General features: G+C 36.2%; 1 protein-coding gene across 1 annotated transcript; it reads left to right on the forward strand.

The window, feature by feature from the left end:
- The first annotated feature begins 8,022 nt into the window (after positions 1 to 8,022).
- Positions 8,023 to 22,625, forward strand: LOC146164224 (transitional endoplasmic reticulum ATPase-like). Its single transcript, XM_083382538.1, has 17 exons — positions 8,023 to 8,146; positions 11,421 to 11,535; positions 11,606 to 11,778; positions 11,933 to 12,070; positions 12,747 to 12,882; positions 15,726 to 15,842; positions 15,920 to 16,037; positions 16,114 to 16,247; positions 17,006 to 17,254; positions 18,005 to 18,169; positions 18,234 to 18,356; positions 20,090 to 20,302; positions 20,375 to 20,528; positions 20,702 to 20,856; positions 20,942 to 21,097; positions 21,180 to 21,340; positions 22,078 to 22,625. The coding sequence occupies exons 1-17, from the start codon at positions 8,127 to 8,129 to the stop codon at positions 22,181 to 22,183; spliced, it is 2,433 nt and encodes an 810-aa protein (XP_083238664.1). The 5' UTR covers positions 8,023 to 8,126; the 3' UTR covers positions 22,184 to 22,625.
- The last annotated feature ends 618 nt before the right edge of the window (positions 22,626 to 23,243 follow it).

The raw sequence follows: 23,243 nt of genomic DNA on the forward strand, positions 1-23,243 counted from the left end.
CAGTGGTTCCCAACCTGGGGTCCGTAATTACCTTGATGAATTTGGGAAAAACGAAAAGTGTTTAAATTGACGTAGCACGGGTAATACTGAACCAAAATTGCTTAGATTTGGTTTGTGGGTTTTTTAGACGCAACCTAGCAATTCCAGGGGGTCCCTATTGCAATTTGACAAAAAAGTGTTTTTTGAACAACCCTAAATGATAGTCATAGTCAATGTTTGAATGAAAACACCAGGATGTAGTTAAATAGATATGAGGAATAGGGCAGAGGACGTTGAAGATGACATGAAAGGCAACAACAGCCCTCTCTTTAAATTTGCTTACGTTGAAAAAGTTTCGGCATGGCACTTTGGGTCACCCTTTTTTTAATTTATATCCCCGAGGAAAACCGCTTGCCAAGGGCGACTAAGTCCTAACAGTGCGAGGCGCAACTCCCATAGGCGTAGCCAGGGCAGATGTAGCGAGTTGGTCGTCAGCCTATCTTCTTTATTTATATATTTTTCCCCACTGTTCTAGTTTCTTTATTTTAGTATTATGTCAATTGTTCATTCAACTTTTATGCCAATGGTGTATCATCTTTTGTTCGTTCTTTCTTTCTTCAACAACAACAATTTAACACAGTACAGCAGGGGTCGGCAACCCCCGGCACGCAAGATGATTTTGCATGGCATGCCAATTGATTTAACGCGCACGTTATATCACCTTAAGAAAGTGCAACCGTTACATCACTACCGCATCATTAACATTACTATTACATCACTAACACTATCTAAATGGTTGCACACATTGCCAGTTCGTGTCACAAATAAGTGTCTTAACTGTGTTGTATTTAATATTATTTTTTGTGAGCGTCAAACTTGTGGTAGATACTTAAACGTCCATTGTGAGGTTCCAAATCCAAGCGTTTTCAGATCGCTTCCTATTGGCTGAAATTTTATGACGTTACAGACGAAATTTTGAGACGTAACAGACGATCAGCTGAGCGGCCGTACTAAATTATTTATTTTTCTTATGGAAGAAAAATACAACAAAATACGATAGGACCGAGATAAGAACAACACCAACGTCAGAATAAAACACATTCGGAATAAGGTCAGGCGCTGGTCTAGAATCCTACCACAACGCACATTATTTGGGTTAGGGTGCGGGTTTGCGTTTAGGTGGGTCGAGTATTATTATTAAATAATATATATTTAATAATACTTGACCCACCCACACCAAAACGCTAACTCGCACCCTAATTAAAATATTGTGCGCTGATTTGATAATTGTGGTAGGATTTTAGACCAGCGCCGACGGCGCTAGTTCAGAATCCTACCACATTTTCGCCCAGGGGCTTAAATTGCTAACATTATTTGTGTTAGCGTTTGGGGTCGGGTGGATCAATTATTACATTTAATAATAGTTCCAACTCATTTAAGGTTGTGTGCATTATTTAGCCTATTTAGACACCTGGGCGAACTTGGGGCGCAAGTTCAAATTTGAACGACATAAACTGGGAGGCACCACCTTCGAAATGAGCCACAATAAAAAAAAATTCAACTTTATACCGTCACAACTTTTGGAGATACTGCCCAAAACCAATTCCGGCGCGCCAAGTTCGCCCAGGTTACTTAGACCACCACAATAGATTACACCAAATCCGAATTTAATAAATGATAAACAAAACGAAGTTATTAAGTTTAGTACATATGTCGTATACCCAGCATAGTTGCGTACGGTCAGTTAAGCAGACTGTAAGTAATTTTTTGTACTGGCCTGTTTTGGCTTTGCACACCTACATTCACACACAAATCACAACTCGCTTTGGCTAGGGATATTGTAAATCAAGTTTAAACACACTTAAACTAATTTTTGAGACATGCTAACGCTTGTTTATTTAATCAGAACAATGATATGGTTATTTTGAGCTTCATTTACGGCGTAAGATGCAAAACAGTGTCAAAGTATTTACCCATAAGCCAATTAAGTTTCTCCTATTTTCCGGCACGACAATAAACGATTTTTTAACGCCTTATTATTTTTTTTAACGCCTTATGATTTTGCGTGTTAGTCTTGCGCCAATAACGATTAGATTTTCGAAACTTCTTTTTATTGTTCGCCAAGTACTACAGTACGTCAACGCCGTTCATTTGCGTTGAGTACATTTGCGCTTAATATAAATGTATTACGTCATAAAATTTCAGCCAATAGGAAGCGATCTGAAAACGCTTGGATTTGAAACCTCACAATGGACGTTTAAGTATCTACCCTAACTTGTTAACCGTTCGTATTACGTCACAAAGGCCCACATTTTGCGTAACGTTTACTACGTTAAAGCAGGGCATGCTACATGGTTCTCAACCGCCGGTTCGCGTCAACTTTCCTGTCGGTCCGCCGAATATATTACAAATTTATATCTCAATTGCAAAAAGCAAGATGTTGAAGGCGGCTTGTCCATCAAATTTAGAACTTAGCCAGTTCCGTAATTTGCAGCATTGTGACGTAACATAGAGTTAACGGTCTACTTTGGACTTCATCTTACGTCACATTGCTGCAAGTGTTGTGCCCAACTATTTAAAAGTAGGCTACAACTCGTTTAAATCCTAAACTTTAAGACCAGTTGTACGTTAAAAACTTCATTAGAACCACGTATAACACGTATGATATCAAAAAGACAGCAGCAAATTTCTCATTACATAGAAGTGTTAGTTATTTGCTTTTAAGTTGCATAATTGTGTCATAATTACATTTTAGGTTGATTTCAATTTTTGAAGGTCCACCGGTTCGCAAAAATTGTTTTAAAATTTTACCGGTCCGTAAGCTTAAAAGGTTGAGAACCACTGTTCTACATTCAAAGTAAGCACGTGTGTTTTAGTGCCACTGAGAAACCAACAAAAAGCGAAACTGATAGTTAACACTTCTAGGTATCGGCTTAAAAGCATCGAAGTATATTTCAAATAATATACGTAAATTAGAAGTCAGATCACAGCAGGGCTGCTGAGTCGGACTCGGGAGTCCAGTAAGACCAGGTAAAACTACCCGAGTCCGACGTGTGCGGCATGCGCAGTACCAAATTTCGAAACTGATAAGGCAGCAAACTATAAATTGTTAAGGTGGAATAGCATATGCTCGTGGCATATTTTCCATGACCCTAGAGTGGATTGCGGAATATCCACCTTAATTTAGTTACGTAAATTGGTGAAATACAGAGGCTGAGTCGGACTCGGGGCGTGATGAAATCTGATATTTGTCCGGAGTCGGACTCGGGTTGGTTTTACCTAACTCCGCAGCCCTGATTGCCAGTGCGAAACCAAACATAGAAAACTGTTTGGCACGCGAGTTGATAATATTTTGACATTATTCATAAACTGGCACACTGCGTACGAAAGGTTGCCGACCCCTGCAGGTCAGTATTTGAGTAGCATAATTATTACAATAGTCAATAGCATGTTAATTGAGTTTCGGGCAAAATTTAGGTAGGGGTCCGCAGAATTAATAATCTGTCTAAACGGGTCCGTGACAACAAAAAGGTTGGGAACCACTGCTTTAAATGGAACCTGGTAGTGCAGTGTCAGCGTTTTTTCGGGCAACCAATTACCGAGTCTCGCGATAGCGTTCGTCTAATAATTAAGTGTCAATCAAGCATTATTGGGCGAGCGACTAAAGTGTAATTTCTGGTGTGGAGTTCGCAATTGCCCTAAATGCGTTAAGTTGCAAAAGTAATATTACGTTGTAAAACGTGCTGGCCGTCTACAAAATGCAGTTATGCACAGCGTAATTGTCAAGAATTCGTTATGTTAATAGTAACTTTGTATTCTTTGCAGTACATTATTTGACTGCATATAGATCATGTTAGTCAAAAAAGAAGCACTAAAACCCAACAATGCTTTAAAAACCTGGACAGTTGACATAATACAACTTACAGAACTGCTTCAAATGACGGTTGTTAAGAATGTTAAACATATGGGAGATTTTTTTATTATTATATACACATGTTAGCAAATTGTTTGGGCGATTTATTGCTGTGATTGTAGGCCCTGTGAGGTAGATTAAGATTAATCCCTTCCCCAAACAAAACCAAGGTTAGATAATTTAATAAAAATATACTAGGATTCGCTATTCTGGATTCGTTATTCTATATTGGAAACCTATTATTCTAGAATACCTTGGGATTCTACTTTGAACATCCCGTTTCCGGTTTTACATGATAATGTGGCCCGCGGCCACAGTCTACCGCAATCCCCTATTACTTTCTTTCTACGTCAAATAATAGTGATTGTTGGTTATTCTTTAGTTTTTTGTTTGGGGTTAAAATTAGAGGACTCCAGCCATAAGATCGAAATAAGAGCAACATCAACATCACACAGTTCGGAAACAAAACTAACACACAGTACGGAATAAGACCAAAATAGGACTAATATCAAATAGTCGTTATACCGTCTTAATCGGGATAAGTTATAAACCCGTCGGAATAAGACCTAAATGACCAAAATCAGGCCTATAAAACATTTTACCTATCCCCAAACCTCACCCCTACTAATAATTTGAACTCTAACCCATTTTCCAACCCCACCCATTACCCACCGGCCACAAACCAGGGCGCCCCAAATTCAACACTAAAGCGGCTAATGTTATTGCGCCCATCGTCCAATACCTTTCTCCCTACAGTTTCAGGCGTGATTTTGGTCATATAGGCCTTATTCCTAAGAATTTAGGACTTAATCCGACAGATTTGTGTCTTATTCAGACGATGTAGTTATTATTCTCTCGTAGATAATACTGCATGTTAGGCTTTATTATGTGTCGTTGGTGTCAATACTATATGGTAATTATTGATTTTTCTGCTTTAGGTATTGTTGATTTTTTGGTCTTATTATGTGTTCCAAATTTAGATTTAGAGTTTACATCAATATTATTCCTTGGATTTTGCCGAGAAACGTAAAGTTTAACAAAGATTGGATGCCGAAAAGTACTTTTTCAAGTCGGCAAGAAAAAAATCAGTTCTTTACAGGGCAATGAAAGTGTTGCCGTGTTTAAAGAGTAGAACATTAGCCGCCATTATGCGACAAAACATGTAGGCCATGGCAGTACAATTAATATATCGATCAGGAATCCGGCCCGCCAAGTACTTCAGTTTCCCATATCAGGCCCGCCGACTGGAGAAGTTGCCCACCCCTGCACTACAGTATACAACCTTATTTCCTTATACATAACCCCAAACGCCACCCGTAACTTCATCACTAACTAACCTAATATTAACTCTCACCTAATTGCTTACCCCAAAATGGGACAAATAATCCGGTGCCATAACAGCGATGTCAGACCGGTGTCTTCCAATCCCATGCCCTTTCCCTGCAGTTTAAGGCGTTATTTTGTTCATTTAGGCCTTATTTTGTTAAATTTAGGACCCATTGCGAAAGATTTGCTCTTAATCAGACGATTTTAGACAGGGAGTCAAACCGTTTAACTTTCCGGGCAGGTTTGGTTCGGGTTCAAGTTTTGGAATCCGGTTCAGTTCCGGTTTCGGTTCGAAGCAATTTAGAAGTTCCGGTTCGACTAAATTTATTTTCAAAACCGGTTTATAAAGTTCCGGTTCGGCTAAAATATGATTTGCGTTACACCTAAAAATTTGGGTCTATCAATTAGAGAATAATTATTAAATTGTAACTCATATTTAATCCAAGTTTCGCGATGTAATAAAAACAAGCAGTTAATTATTTAAATATCCGACAAATAAAAATCACGTTTTATTTACTAAATTTTATTTTTTTTCACAAAATGTTGAACATAGTATACTTGACTGTGTAAAATATAGGTTGTGTCGTCATGCGAGAGTGAACCGCTTTCTCGACAGGTTCGGGTTCTCAGCTTCTTTCAAAATATTCGGCTCCTTAAAATCTTAGAAAAAACGATTCAGGTTCGGTTACGGTTCGCAAAAAAATTGTGTTCTTGAGTGGCCTGGTAAGATACTAATAGCCCATGAGTAGTCTACGCACGACCAATTTAAGGTGTACACAAGCAAAATCATTTTACCAACACTGTGACGTATTTTTATTACAGAGATTTAGAGAAAGTGTTTTTAACGTTTAAGTGGTGAGCAAGAAAAATGTTTACACTTGAGTGCAGCGTTAAAGGTAAAACCACCAGTCCATTAGGCAATATGGATTATTGCCACACATCAAACCCTAATCAAACAACTTTTGTTTTGACGCAATTTTCGCGCCGTTCGGAGTAGGGAGTAGGCTATTATTATTATCGATTTTGTAACAAATAAGATATTACATTGCTTTGTGACATTGCTGGCCCTAACTACATTAACTGTGGCAGTGAGTTTCAATTTTCTATGTCGAAATTTTTTAGATCTATGTCGGGTAATTGGAATAATTTATTAGTTTTTTAGCGGAAAGTTTGGATTTACGCCGCCTATCGCTTTGGCACAACTACTACGGCCTACTGTGCTGGTTCATTTGTAGCCATATATGCGGCTTTATCGTTTTTTTCGTGCGACTAAAATGCCAGGTGGGGAATTTAAATTTTCTTGGGGCGTTATGTTGCACTCTGGGGCGTTATATTAAAACAAACATTCCATCGTAAAACCTTTAGGCCAATATTCAGCGAGGACTGTCAAGTTATAGTAACGCATCAATGACAGTAATAACTTTATCTTCTTTACAGTATAATTTTTTACCTGCCTAATTAACGTTAGTATCACACTTTTATAAAACACAACATTGTTTTCATTGCGCTTACTACAAGATTTGGTAACAACTTGTGTTTCTATCACGTTTTATGTTCTTGTTTAGTTTTTCGTGTAGTTTCGTTGGACCAGTGCCTTTATGTTGACGTGCCTGGTCACAATGAATCTCACTCTTTCAAGTTCTTTGTTTCTTTCTTTGTTCTTAATGCGCTCCTCTTAATCCAAACGCCTCCAATATTAATATGGGCAATGGCTATACTATTTGCAAAATATGGATGGTTTTAAGGTATACATTTTTGCTTTATATGTAATATAGTGTGTTTCCATAGGCTAGTCTATTTTTTGCAGTGTGAATTCATTCTAGATAACCGATATACAAGTTGTCTGTATAAACAATGTGCCTAAAAAATAAAATAATGAAGGCATTTTTTTTTTCGCGAATAATTTAACTTCCTCTATTTCGCCATAAAGGAAATATCTTTAGTCCTACTTGCTACAAAACGCGTTGTTTGGTGACGTTGCGTTATGACGTATTTTGGGACATCATGCTTAAGCGATCATAAAAAGTTCTATAACTGGTGACAGTTTGAAAGGGTTACAAGTTTAAGACCAATAAATATGGTACGATATAAGGCGTCTTTGTCTAAAACTCTAAAAAGAATATGCACATTTTTTAAATTCAGATGGTTACTTCTCTGTAATATTTAAAAAAAAATCCACCGTGTTGTCTTTAGTATTTTTTTAACATACTTTTTAATTTAATTTTTTTTCGTTGATACGTGTACAAAGAAATATGTTTCAAATTGTATTTAGTTCCCTTTTGCCAATGGCTGCCCTCAATTCCGTCGTGTCATGCGCTATCGTTGTGAAACAAAACAAAAGAATGATTCGTCTCTTTTAAAAGTCAGCGTGCGAAAGCAGGTCGGGCGGTTGGTGACTGAGTCGAGTCGCTCATGTAAGGTTGTACCATAACTTGAATAGTGAATTATTTAGATTTGTAATATATAAATTTCCTTATAAAGTTATAGTTGGTTAGTCCTGTCGTCGTTAAACGTTGGCCTTTGGGTGACGGTGATTTATGGGAGTTCGTTTGGTCGAAAATTATTTGGCGCTCGTCTAGAATCCTACCACAACGAACATTATTTTGGTTAGGGTGCCGGTTAGCGTTTGGGTTTGGGTGAGTCCAGTAATAGTGTTAAACAATATTACTTGACCTACCCACACCCAAACACTAACCGACACCCTAACCCACATATTATGCATTGCTTAATAATCATTTCAACGTTGTGGTAGGATTCTAGACCAGCGCCAATTATTTTACAATAAAAGTATTGTAGTTACAGTTAACCTGTTGAACTTTTCACATCCACAGCAATTTATTTATTTTCTATTGAAACAAATTTTGTATTCTTGGTAAAACACTTCACCAGACAAAAAGATATTGAAATTATGTCAAGCCCAAAAAAAAGGTTAGCTGTTAAACAAAGAAACCTAACATATTTATCAATAAAAATTGGGTGTTGGTCTACAATCCTACCATATTTTAACCTGTTTTTTTTATTGCTAACATTATTTGGTTTAATGTGTGAGTTGTTAGCGTTTGGCTTTAGGTTGGTCAAGTATTATTATTATATTTATTCCACCATAATCATTTCATCCTCGCACTTTTCATTTTAACAACTCATTTGGTTACTGTAAAAATAAATAGTAGGATTCTAGACCAGCGCCTTATTTTCTCATTTAAATTTTGACAACTCGTTTCATTACTTTAAAAAAAGTGGTAGCATTCTGGGACCAAAAGCTAGTCAACCTACAAAATCCTGTTCTATAATTTCTATGCCAAAACAAACATATTTACTTAGCTTTCAAAAAAAAAAATTACTCCACATTAAGCCCGTTTATGAATATTAAAAAAATTAAAATTAAAAAAAATATAATAATATTCATTATAAAACACAAAATGAAAACTTTTTGTATCATTTAACCAACAAATTTGGGGCAGGCCTTAATCACACCTTTCAAATGATACCATACTTGATGCCACTGGTATGGAGCATTAGGGTTCAAATCGACGATAACCGATATTAATATTCATAAACGATCGCAATCATTTTTAAATGCCTATAGCATGCCTAATTTAAGATGGAACTAAGCGAAATTTCGAACGACGCTTTAGTCTAACCTCTGTCCTAAGCTAGGATTTCTCAACCCTGGCCTTCGCCCCCCTTGGGGGGGCCACCGAGCGGTCATTGGGGGGCCACAGGCATACCTCTGTAGCTATAGGTATTGCATAACCAAAGTGTCACTATGTTCGGAATTTGCAAGTTAACTTAAATGTGTCATGTTTATTATGTGTGTAAAACTTTCTTGTAACGTTTCGTAACAAATTTTTCTGACGCGTACTTTGACGCGTCAGTAGGCAAGTTTAACGTTTTACCACGAAAAGTTATGCTTAATCAGACGTTGGCCATTGGCAAGTTTGGATAAAGGTCGATCGCTATGGCTAAACAATTACTTTGCTGCTTTATATGCAGCCAAGTATTGGGAAGCCAGCGTTTTTTCAGGCGGCCTATAGTGCAGATATCCTTTACCTAATCATAAAGTGTGCGTTGAATGCTGTTGGGCGAGAAACTAACGTGTAGCCCAGTGGTCGGCAAAATGTGGGTCACGAGTTAGTTTTAAATAGTTTAGTGCAGTGCTCTTTAACCCAAGTTTGTTGTACCGAACTCATGCACCCTGTTTACTTAAAGGAAAACTGAGATAAAAAGCGACATGACAAATCATTATGCATATCAATATTATCATATCAATTAAACCGAGAGTTGACGTTTTACACACTGTCGGTGAGAGTTCGATTATGGCTGCAGGCTGCTTGCGAGTACTATTGCATGTCATATAAATCAGCATTCAATGTCAATATTAATGGTTCAGTAAAAGTTTGTGATGCACCCTTGTATACCTTTTCGTACTGGTGCACTCTAGGGTGTACCATGCACACCGGTTGAAAAGCACTGGTTTGGTGTAATCATGTAGCTGTTGGGGACCGCGTGATAGCCGTACATGAATTTTTATATTGTCTCCGTGTGGTTCAGGCCCGCATGCTAAATGTGGCTAAGAGAGTCCCTGTCGAACTATATTTTTTGCCAACTTTAACTATATTAACGTTATTGTCGCGCTTCGTGCGTAGCCTATTTTCTTTGTTTTATAGTACCATTATGTCTTGCCGATGTTTTCGGTATCAATTGGAGCCGTGTAATACTTCACCTTTTCTTGGTGTCAACAACCTAACCCTGTGTGAACTTAGACTCCCTGCGGCCTACAACATGCAATTTCTATAAAAATATATCTAGTTGTATTTTTTTTATTCAATTTTTATAACAAGATTAACATAATGACCATTAAATTGCCAAACACTGGTATAACCTAATGCCAGGTTTAGAAATTCGCAATTCTCTTAAAGCGCGTTAACAAAAGAAACTCGTAAAACGCAAGTATGGTGCAGGGTTACTCAAGGTTAATTTTAGGCCAATATTTAGCGAGGTTAAGCTCAGTGTATTTCTCAAGTAATACTAACGCATGAATAAAACAAAAATTCAGAAATCATCTCGACGAATCTAATAGCGTTCCCTTGGTTCAGTACAAAACAGAGACGACTATAAACAATACCTGTATAAAATCAAGCTTTGTAATGACTACTATGTTAATTTAAATTAAAAAGACTGACTTGTTATTTTTTAGAAAATTACTGATTTTGTTAATTTTTTAGAAATCTAAACTAAGTGCATTTATTCGTTGATTAAAGGTCATATTTGTTATTAACGTGAGAAAATCAGTAAAACAAGTTAAACACAATGCTAGTAAGCAGGGGCCACGAGGGTTGATAGCCTTTCATAGGGGGCCACGGGCCATAAAGGGTTGAGAACCACTGTCCTAAGCTAATACCTAGTTTTATTGTACATAACTTTTTGGGTGTCCGGACCTCCCCTTTTCGTTAGTGATTTTATCGTTTTTTGGCAGGGTTTTACTCACCATCCTAAGCGGCAATGTTTTTAATGTAATTAGGTCACGCGTCTTAAGCTAATGCGAAACCAAAATCAAACGCAAAACGCGTTTTTTTTTTTTTTACTGCTGTTCCTCGCTGTTCGCTGTCTGCACTAATATCCGATGTTGGTGTAAGTCTGAAAGACGTGCGTGTATTTTAGGTGACTTGGCACACAACCCGGCGCAGATGTTGCACTAATCGTGGCATAATAACTTTGTTTAGTATTGCAGGTGAGAAGAGAAGTGCTTGCAATTTAGCGAACTTCTGTACATGGATCTACCAAAATAAATCACACATACCGTCTTGGTTTAGTTTCTCGCCTAAAGTTAACGATTGCACACTAAGCGGTTTCGTAGGAGTATCGACAATGCACGTGTTTGCTTTGCATCTAAAGTTTTGCTTTTGCTGGACGTCAATGGGCGGTTTCTGATTAGTTTTTTTATTTATTTATGACGTTATTACAATCACTATTTTATGACGTCACACCCTTCACTATTTTATGACGTCATTAACGTCAGACAGAAAAAACGGGAATTCCGCAAGTTGAAAATTCGTAACCCCCCCTTTTTGGATTTCTGGATACGCCCCTGACTTTTACCACTTAATAACACAAAAATATGTGCCACAATGTAGATAAACAGCATTTAAACTTTTATTTTCAGCATTCTTAAATTTTTTTTTAAACTTTATTTTTTGTTTAGTGCTCCAGAGGACACTGACTTGGCAACAGCAATTTTAAGGCAAAAAAGCAAACCTAATCGTCTAATTGTGGAAGATGCTGTTTCAGATGACAACAGTGTTGTTGTTCTTTCTCCGGTAAATTTCACCAACTGTAGATATTGAATATATAATCATCATATTGCTTAATTTTGACTTACATTTTTAGGCAAAAATGGAGGAATTACAATTGTTTCGAGCAGATACAGTGCTGTTGAAAGGCAAAAAACGCAAAGAAACAGTATGTGTTGCTTTGTCAGAGGATGATGTTCCAAATGAAAAGATCCGGATCAATAGAACTGTTCGAAAAAATCTTCGTGTCAGATTAGGAGATATTATAAGGTATTTTTTATATTGGTTTTATCATAGTATAACATACACTACTATGTTGGTGTTACTTAAACTCTGAAAATCTCTAAAATAAATAGTCAGACTTCACTAGCAAACTTACCATTGTATTAAGTTCATTGTTTTATATTAATTAAATTAATTTTAGCATCCAACCTTGTCCTGATGTGAAATATGGTGTAAAGATACATGTTTTACCAATCGACGACACTGTTGAAGGAATTACTGGCAATCTGTTTGAAGCATTTCTTAAGCCCTACTTCCTTGAAGCTTACAGGCCAGTTTGGTAAGAAATTACGTTTTGCTAGTTATGCTATGCAGGAGGCACATTCTTTAACAGGGGGGCGTTTAGGGTGGCTATAAGCATATTATATTTAATAGTTTATACTAAATGTGGATGCTTTCTTTAAAAGGTGGCAGTGGCGTATCCAGGGGGTGGGGGTTGTGGACGAATACACACTTGCTAATCAGCCAACCTAAACAAATAACAAAAAAAATATCCTGTGTTTACGGTTGGCCCATGTGCAAATAAGAGACGAAAAACGGTGTTTTGAGTTTGGTTTCACATTACCATTAGACGCATGACTCAATTGCATTAAAAACATTGCTACTCCGGGAAAAAAATTTTTTGTTCCAACGAAGAGACTCAAATTAGATTAGAATCGCAATCAGCCGCAACTAGATCTAGTTGTCTAAGCCTAACTGGGGATTTTTAAATAGTCGTTCAGAATATAACATGATAATTAAGTGTGATTTGTAACCAAGATTACTTCTTTATCTGTTAGCACTACTAGATTAATAAGCACCTTTAAACAATTGCAAGTAAAAACCTCTGGGAACACTGTGACACACCGGGTTTTGAGCACTGTTCTATAGGACACCACGTTTTGGAGGGAACTTAACCTTCCAGGAAAATGCAAAACAGTCGGTGAGAGATTTTTACTAAAAATTATCATTTTTAGCAAAGGTGATGTGTTCCTTGTTCGTGGTGGAATGAGAGCAGTTGAATTTAAAGTGATAGAAACTGATCCTGCTCCATATTGTGTGGTTTCTCCTGAAACTGTTATACATTGTGAGGGTGAACCTATCAAGCGAGAGGTATGTATTTAAATACTGTTAATTTCTTTTATAAATTAACAGAAGTTTAAGTTGCTTACTGTATTCTGTATATTGAAAAGTATTACTACCTTGTTAGAATACTATTTTTATCAAAAATTCTAAAAATCACACATTAAAATAAATTAAAAGAACATACAAATATTAGCATGGTAATGGCCAATTCGTGGGTAGCGGAAGCAATTCCTGGGTAGCGAATGTGTTTTACTACCATATTTAACTTTTAGTATATAGGTTTTATTGCTCCCATGCTGTTTTCTTAGCATTAAGTTTACCCTGACTTTTATGTTGTTCTATGATTCGCATAAAAATTAGGGCACCAGACTATGCCTCAACAAAATATGTTTTTTATGAACTTTTAGGGCATCTTTTTAGCTTAAAGGTTCCATACATAAAGGTCATGTAATTTTTAAATACTGTTGATGTTGAAGTTGTAACCACCCTTGGCAAATTCAGGGTTGTTCCTACGCAAAAATTAACACTGCTATCAATCAGCACTCGCCCGGATGAAATAACACTGGCCAAATTTTTCGGCATGGCGTCTACAAATTTCCGTCCTAGCGCGGGCATTTCTTGAGTTATCGTTACAGTGTCTTATGGTTTCTATATGTAAACATTAGTGTTTATAAAAGTCTGGTCGTTTATTTCCATTCATGGATGAACAAATTAATGATCCATAAGCAGTTCACGCTTAAACAATGTCTTTTAGCCGAAATATTTTTTAGAATCTTTAGTAACAAAAAAAAATAACGCTGACAATTTAGTAGCCACGGCCTGCCTGTTTTCCATTTTTCTAAAAATCCTTGGCTCTCTTTTTTCGTATTCTGTTTTTTACTGTGCTTATTTCTGTTTTTTTTCTGTGCTTAAAGGACGTTTCACCGCAGGTTGCTTCGCGCCACAAACCATTCATACGCAAAGTTAACAACCATATGCACTACAGGTTCTGTGCTGCCCAACGCCCTAAAGTGGACCGTTTCAATTTTCCAAGGGCGTCCGTAATGGTTTAGATTCGTATCTAAATATAATTGCAATATAAAACTTTTACAGACAATTATTTTTAAGCCATATTTCAAAATATTGTAGTGTTCAGTAGGCTGTTTCAGTCCCACAAAACAAATTTGTATCGCTTGGTACATCGCAAGTCCAATAAACTTTTTCAAAGGCATCAACTCATGGGTTAAACATCTAAAAGTTAACAACGTTTAAGTTAAACAATGAACTTCAAACTATTTATCACTGCAGCAATGGCGTCTTTAATTCTTTGCCGGTAAACGATTTTTTAAAACGGGTCACAAGTTGTCCTACACCAGTGTTTCTCAACCTTTTTTAGCGGCGACCCAAATATTAAGTGTAAGTATGACGACTAAGGTTTGACGACCCAATAGTTTTTTTTTGTAAGCGAACAAAAACTAGGCATTAGCTTACGGAATTTCGAATTTTTAAAACTATGCATTATTTGTATTGCTTCCTTAATTGAGAAATCTTGCTCAGAAACAATCTCAATTAGTATAAACATGTGAATTACTGCAGTCAGCGACCCAGCCAAATCAAACAGCGACCCATAGGTTGAGAAGCACTTTCCTATACCAACTAATTAAATTTCTCGCCAAAGCCACTACTCGCCAGTCGGGCAAGTTTGTCAACCAGCACTCGCCGGAGCGATTTCCACTCGCATTGGCGAGCGGGCGAGTGCTTAATCCCAATCCCCCTAAAATTACAATTTAAAATAAACAAAAGGTATTCCACTTAAAAAGTAGTTTTTTTTTGTTTTTTCTATATTTTTGTATGGGTAATAAAGACAAGCAAACACTGTTTTATTTGTCGTTTACGTTAGTCTATGATGTTTTTTGTGATTTTACCACTGTATTGTGAATAATACCTTTTAAAACAGAATAAATGCGATGAATAATGGTTTGCACTTACACAAAAGTTTTTATGTGGTTTTCAAGCACCCTTTTAGTTGTGATGTCATGTAAAACATTCAGTGTCTACTTTGGAGTAGAGAAACAAGGCAGAAATTATTTTCGTTTTGTGTATTCGCAATGCTAAAAACGGTATTTATTAGGAGCTTATGTCAGTTTAAAATCGTCTGTTTGACGCTAGAAAAATGCAACACCGTGTTGACACTTTCACGTTCGATTGTCACACGATTTCAATTGCGTGCAAAATGCTATGGAATTGCAGTGTCAGAACAGCCTCTGTGACTTATCAATAGCACTATATCTTCTCCACAGCTTAATGGCGGCTCCGCAATTACATATAAAAGTAACACATAAACAAACGAAACACAAACATTACATTAATCTTGTTTTAAAATTTGGTTAACTGTTACTCATGACAAATGGCCATATTACCAAGTTAAATAGAAAATTACGTCAACTAGATATATTTTGGTATAAATTGCATTTTGTAGGGAGTCTTAACACTCTCAGGGCCGTATTTCGTACACGCACCTGGACCGTGAAAAATGTAAAAATCTAATGACAACCTTATTTAACAAGGAAGTTGTAAAGACACTTCATTTCAATTCATTGTTAAAGTAAAGATCTTTTATCGGCACTGTTTTAATAAATTTTTGCCCCCCACCTAAACAGTAGTAATTTATCTAAACCTGATATCCAAGTAAGGGTTTTATAACCGGTTTTGAAGAGGATGGCATTTAAAACATATATACATTATTTTTTTAGTTTGTGTTATGTTTGTAGTTTATATACATTAATTAAGCTAATTGGGTCTACCTCTTTTATAAAACATGAAGTTAACAAGTAGTAATGTTAGGACCTGGATATAAAAAATTACCTTAAGCATCCAGTTTAACATGACAGGATGAAGAGGAATCCTTAAATGAGGTTGGGTATGATGATATTGGTGGTGTAAGGAAACAGCTTGCTCAGATCAAAGAAATGGTAGAGTTACCTCTGCGCCATCCTGCTTTGTTTAAGGTAAGCAACATCTAAAGTTAAGATAATTCTTTTTTATTTGTTTTGGCCTTATTAAACAAACATAAAAATTGTTTTAGGCTATTGGTATCAAACCACCACGAGGCATTTTGTTGTATGGTCCTCCAGGAACGGGAAAAACCCTGATTGCAAGAGCTGTAGCTAATGAGACTGGGGCATTTTTCTTTCTTATTAATGGTAAAGTGTTTCTACTATTTTAATTCACCCTAAAGGACATTTTGTTGGTATTACCACCAAATGTTATGCTTTACAGGCCCAGAAATCATGAGCAAATTGGCTGGTGAATCTGAATCAAACTTGAGAAGAGCATTTGAAGAAGCTGAAAAAAATGCTCCCGCAATTATCTTTATTGACGAATTGGACGCCATTGCTCCCAAAAGAGATAAAGTACTGTGTTATTAACTCTACTTATAAATATATTTTTAAAAATGATAACTCACATCTTTGCCCTGAATAAGTTGAATATGATATTATACTTCTTGAATCTCAAAAGTAAGAAAAGGGTTTTGGTCTCACCAAACTCTATTTCTTTTAGCCTCGCCTTGCTTGTGAGAAAATCCATTATTAATTGACTGATTTTGGTGAGGCTAAACGCATTCGATTGTGCCTTTGGTTTAGCTAAGGTCAACCCTAGCCTAATTTTAATCCTGCATGGTTATGTACAGCATAATTACGAGATAAATGCAATAAGAAACTTGACAAGCATGTGTGGCTGTATATTTTTATGTGGGTTATACCGCGGTGCTGCTATATTTTTCCAGGGGGTTGTTGTACAGTGCTACTATATTTTGCCAAGGGGTATCCGGCAGTTATATTAATTTCTTTTAGAAGGTTTAATATGTCATAGTCGGTATATTGTAAATGTAATTAACTGCTTAGTGCTGTGGCAGGCAGAAAGTGGATGTGGCCCAAAGTTGCATTTTATTAAGGGGCACGATATTGTTTTACAATACAGTAGGCCATGAGTCTGGTCAGAGAAGTTATTAAAGTGTCAATAGTATCTGCCATTTAAAAGGGTTTTTAATTAGTTTAAACGAATCAATTTGCTGTAATACATCAAAAATTGGTATTAAGTAAACATATATTGGTTTTTATCAGTCTATCTCTGTCTATACATTGAATTGTGTTATACTTACACACTTTAGACTCATGGTGAAGTGGAGAGACGCATTGTTTCCCAACTGCTGACTCTCATGGACGGGTTGAAACAACGGAGCCATGTTGTGGTAATGGCTGCTACAAATCGTCCCAATTCAATTGATGCTGCCCTACGTCGATTTGGACGCTTTGATCGTGAAGTAGATATTGGGATTCCAGATGCAACCGGTCGTCTTGAGATCCTTCGTATCCACACCAAAAACATGAAACTTTCAGATGATGTTGAGTTAGAACAAGTAAGCACTTTTATACTAATATCTGATAAGATTACTTTGTCACATCTGAGTGATACAGTATGCCAGTAAGTCTAGGTGAAAATATGCCGAAACGTAAAGTTTTTTATTCATTATGGAAAAGCTCGCATAAATTACCACAAAAGGCCCCGGATAAAGCATTGTGTCTAAAATATCATAATGATTCCATTCATATACGTTATGGGGTTTAAATTTTTAACTGTTTTAAAACGCTTGAGATTGTGCTGATATCAAAGCTAATAATAAGTGTAACAAAAAAGGTTTATTGGACAAAGACGATAAAACGAATTGATGAGTGTCATTAAGGCATCACCTAAACCAAACTTTAATTTGTATCTTAAAGTCTTGCAAGGCCTTTAAAAAACTTTGTATAATACTTGTACCACCAGGTTTAACAATGGTCTTTATTCTGTTTGATGTCTTAACATCAATCCATTAATCAAATCTTGCTATTTGTTTTATTCTTTCAGATATTTTGTTTGTTTTTATCCCAATCGATTTTATAGGAATAAGTTAATGAAAAATTATTATTTACTTGCATCTTCTTCATAAGAAAGTTATTTAATAATTTTTTTTGGGCTTTGGAAAGGTATCTTTAGTCTATGTACTTCAATTGGTTTTGCACTAGCTTAAGAACTAGCTTTGAAAAAAAAATGTATTTCTTTTATTTTTTATTTTGTTTACTGGCCTATTTTATTAAACCTGCATTTTTAAATGAATTGATTATTTTAGGTCGCAGCTGAGTCGCATGGACATGTTGGAGCGGATCTAGCTGCTCTCTGCTCTGAGGCAGCTCTTCAACAGATCAGAGGAAAGATGGATCTTATAGACATGGAAGAAGAAACCATTGATGTTGAAGTTATGGACAGTCTGGCTGTTACCATGGAAGATTTTAGGGTATTTTTATTGATAATATGTATATAAAGGAATATTTTATTTTTAATTGATAATTTTACTTAAGTTTGCCATGGCACAAAGCAACCCATCCGCTTTAAGAGAAACTGTGGTTGAGGTTCCAAACATTTCGTGGGGTGACATTGGTGGTCTGGAGAATGTTAAAACTGAACTTCAAGAACTTGTGCAGGTATTTTATACTAAAAAGTTTATTTTAAGTTTTTTTTTACTTGTTCAAGTATTTCAGGTTTTCCTACCTTTCATATGGTTCAGTGCTTTTCAACCTTTAAAATTTCCATCCGCATTTTTAGCACAGTAAGTTTGCAACCTTTAGTTTATTTTCAATGAGAGGATTTGTGTGTTAAAACTGTTGAGCCTAAGCCTTGACCGATATAAAATAGATGTCTTAAGCTGCAATGAACCACTACGAGACTATATTACTGTATCTGTAACGCGTAAGTGGGCACACCAGCTTATTTGATTACTATATTACACATGATCAAAATAATAACATGCACCATTTTCATCCACACATTATTCCGCACGACGTTTGTCATCTGCACTATTTTTTTTTTATCCGCACAAGTGCGGACCATCCCACGGGTTGAAAAGCACTGGTTTGATGTTTTGGGCTCAATGGCTTGCTCAACTTCAAGTCTTTGTTCTGTAATTTGTTAGTATTTCATCATAGTTGCTTACAAATACTAATATGATAATTATGTATACTTTTTGAAATATTGTTGTTTTATATGCTACACCAAGGGCAAAATCGATAGTCCAGTTAACAACTAAGGCCGGCCATACAAGAACTATGTCAAAGATAAATGTGAATTAAATTATTTCTGAAAAACAATTAGAAAGTAAGGAAATTTGCAGTCGTCAGACACACGTTTTGGGCGACTTTTATTTCATCCTGGCGAAAGTGATGGGGAAACGCTCTACCGACTGGGTCGATTTACAGATATTTTGTTACTTTGTGAAACAGTTTTATTAAATTGATTTTAAATGCCATATGCTGTGTTAAAAACTCTGCATCTGGCCGGCGAGCTATATGCTTCCGACCTTGGCACCAAATCCTAGTAAAGAAATGATAAACGGTCATTAAGAAAACCCAATCTGTTAGAACAAAAACGTATTTATTTTGTTTCTTAATAATAAATTTCAAAGCCAAAAAGGTCGAGTAGATCGACAGCATCTTGATTAAGACGTTTCGATACGAGCTTGTATCATCTTCAGTTAGTGTGACTGAAAAGCAAATCAAAGCTTCACTTATAAAAAGGACTTATCTACACCGCTCTACCTATTCAACACCTAAAGGCTCCAACTGTAAAAACTCTGATGATAACAAAAAGGCTCCAACTGTAAAAACTCTGATGATAACAATTGCGTCCTACCTTTTATAAGTGAAGCTTTGATTTGCTTTTCAGTCACACTAACTGAAGATGATACAAGTTCGTATCGAAACGTCTTAATCAAGATGCTGTCGACCTACTCGACCTTTTTGGCTTTGAAATTTATTATTAAGCTACATTACAGATCCGTGCATGGTGTACCCAAGTATTTTGTTTCTCTTTTATGACATCACGATCAAAACACTTTTTTTTTATATTGCTTCTATTCTGCTTCCATAAAACTGTTCAAAAATAGATTTTTTTCCATGCCTTTTCCTGTGTTCGTATGGCCGCCGTCCGGGGAGGAATAAAAAAGTCTTTGAACTTATATGCTAAATCAATAGAATAACAAACATTTTTGTAGTTTTGTTATTTAAAAAGTATTTATTAATAAAAGAACTGTTAAAGTAAAAAAGGTGCGGAATTACAAATACTACTAGATTTTTTGCTTAAACTATTTGGTTGCTCCACTAAGCGGACGATTTATGATGAAGCAAAGGGGTCATGATTAACAAGATCTCTTTGTTTGCAGTACCCTGTTGAGCACCCAGAGAAATTCCTCAAATTTGGCATGACCCCCTCTAGAGGTGTTTTGTTCTATGGACCACCAGGTTGCGGCAAAACCTTATTGGCGAAAGCAATTGCCAATGAATGTCAGGCCAATTTTATTTCAATCAAAGGCCCCGAGATGCTTACAATGTGGTTTGGTGAATCCGAAGCAAATGTCCGAGAGGTCTTCGATAAGGTTAGCTATTAAACACTTAGGTTTATGTTACATTTTTTCTAATAGCATATTTGTTGAAAAACAATGTTATAGGCACGACAAGCTGCTCCTTGTGTCCTTTTCTTTGACGAGTTAGATTCAATTGCGAAGAGTAGAGGAGGCAATGTTGGTGATGGCGGTGGTGCTGGTGACCGTGTCATCAATCAAATTCTTACTGAAATGGATGGCATGGGCAACAAAAAAAATGGTGATCTTATTATGCTGCCTTTAGTTTTATTTTACTTGCTATATAGACTTACATCGTGTTGAATGATTAATATATTGATACTTTATTCAATCTCTTATACTTTCTTTATTTATATAATGTTGGACTATATTCAACATTAATAAAAATAAACTTAAAATGCTCTTGTCCTGCAGTATTTATCATTGGAGCTACAAACCGACCTGATATTATTGACTCTGCAATTCTCCGTCCCGGACGACTTGACCAACTCATTTACATTCCCCTTCCAGATGAGAAATCCCGTATATCAATTTTAAAAGCAAACCTACGTAAATCTCCAATAGCAAAAGTAGGAAATATACCGTAAAAGTCTTGAACTTCCGTATTTTTTTGATTAAATGTTTTTTATCTATATACAACATTTATGTATATAGGATGTGGATCTTGAATTGATGGCAAAGGTTACAAAGGGATTTAGTGGTGCTGATCTCACAGAAATTTGCCAAAGGTCTTGTAAACTTGCTATTCGTGAAAGTATTGAAAAAGATATTCAACGTGAGAGAGAAAGAGCACGTACTGGAGTTGCAATGGTCAGTTACATGATGACTAGCTACATAGCGAGTGTTTACGAAGTCGTTTTTCATACTTCAAGTCATGTTTTTTCGTCTAAAGGACATGGACGAGGACGAGGAAGAACTTGTTCCAGAAATTCGTCGTGATCATTTTGAGGAGGCGATGAAATTTGCTCGTCGATCGGTCACTGACAAAGATATCCGCAAATACGAAATGTTTGCACAAACTCTACAACAAGCAAGAGGTTTCGGCAACTTCAGGTATGCTTTATTAGATAAATACCTAGATTAACTGGGATTTTACCAGTTTAACGTAGTAAGCGTTTGAGATAAATGCGTATTTTTTTCGCTTACAGTACATGGTATGTTGACCATCCTCGTCTAGCTTGCTTAAGTCTAAGCTTGCTTTTCGTGGTATAGCCTACAATACTTACAATTTAACATGTAACCCAAAAGTAACGTTATGCACAAAGTTACATCATCAATAGGGTGCTAATCAATTCCATCGTGGCATACATTCCTAAACGCTGCATCCACGTGTTGCGAGAGTCCGTTAAATAGGGATTTCATGTCATGTGTTGATTTGCATTTTGCGGTGTTCGATAAACATGGAGCCTAAAACACACATCCAGCTCAGTGTGTCTAACATTACATGGATTAACTAAATACTTCTCCACAAGCACAATAACAGTAAAATATTATTAGGTTACCACCCAAATGGAAACTACAAAGTCGACTGGCGTTATATTGAAAATATAATGGCTAGTTTTGTTTAAGAAGTTACGGTAGTAAGTTTTAAGCTGAGTGATAATAATATCGCGGCAACCAAACACAGTAAAACCTTTTAAAAAGGATGTACGAAGTGTTCGAAAAACTTTTTTCTCGTGGCTCAAAATACTCTTGAGAATTTCTTGCGCTCTTTGCTAGCCTTTTTTAGCTTCTAATTGGTTTGTTTTCTTACAACAATTTTTGCAAAATGTTCACGTTTGAATCTATAGTTTCGGCCGAAGTGGTCCTTCAGGAGGCACAGCCCCGACAGGAGGTTCTGGAGTATCAGGTGGTGGAGACTTATACGAGGAAGAAGAAGACGACCTATACAGCTGAAAACACTGCAAAAATCACCAGATGTGCTGCTTGTGTGTCTTTTGTGTGTAAAACATTATTAAGAGTTATAATTCTAAATGTGGATATTCTAGATTATTTCCAAGCCCGCTTTTTGTTCATTTGCATTGCAATTTTCTGTTTCGATAGAAGAAAGCGATTTTTCTACAGCAAATGTTCCTCCGCAATACAAATTATTTACGCCACATTTTTGTGTAAATAAATCTATCTGCCGCTTTTTTCAACAAATTTTCGAGTTCGACATTAACAATACTTTGTACGATTGTGAAATGGTTCCTGGGCTCACTGTAATACGTCATTGTTGAAAAGTTCACATTGAAAATTCAGCTCGTTTTCGTTAAAATCAATGGATGAATTTAGGTAGTTCAATGTGTAGAGTTTTCCTGAATATTTTTCGACAAAGAATAAAATGTTTTGTTCAATATGTTTTTTTGATTGCATGTTAAAAATTGTTGTTTACCAGCTCGGTTGGCTCATACTAGACCAGCGGTTCTGTGGGTAATTACCTACATGCGGGTAAATTCAGGATAGCAGGTGGGTAATCAGCGGAATCAGAATATTTAGAATTATGGTTGTAACAAACAATGACACAGCTGTAAGTGGTAAGTTGCTTTAGTACTTACACTTTTTTGATGTTGTGATTGTGATGCGAGTCCTTTTAAAACAAGCACAAGCATATTTTAGTATTTTTACAATGGGTTCGTCATAGTGATAATTTTTGTGGCCGGTTTTATGTGACGTAATAGTAAGATTTTTACTGTATCCGCTCACGGCTAGCCTAGCTATTTTTTCATGATCAGTTTGCTGTTAGTGTTTATTCTTGAAGGTATTCTTAGTGGAGTTGTTTGGTGTAGTACAGTGGTCTCCAACCTTTTTAATAAGCGACCCTATTTTAAATAAAATTACATCAGAGTTTACATTGCGACCCCATTATTTTCAGATGGGAATAAATTATATATATAATAGTGCTGGAACTAAGCAACAAGAGCAAATATGTGTAAATTATACACATTTCCAGCGAACTGTGGCTATACATGTGCAC

This window comes from Ascidiella aspersa, chromosome 2 (genome assembly GCF_963924565.1).
Source record: "Ascidiella aspersa chromosome 2, kaAscAspe10.2, whole genome shotgun sequence".
In the NCBI taxonomy this organism is placed as follows: domain Eukaryota; kingdom Metazoa; phylum Chordata; class Ascidiacea; order Phlebobranchia; family Ascidiidae; genus Ascidiella; species Ascidiella aspersa.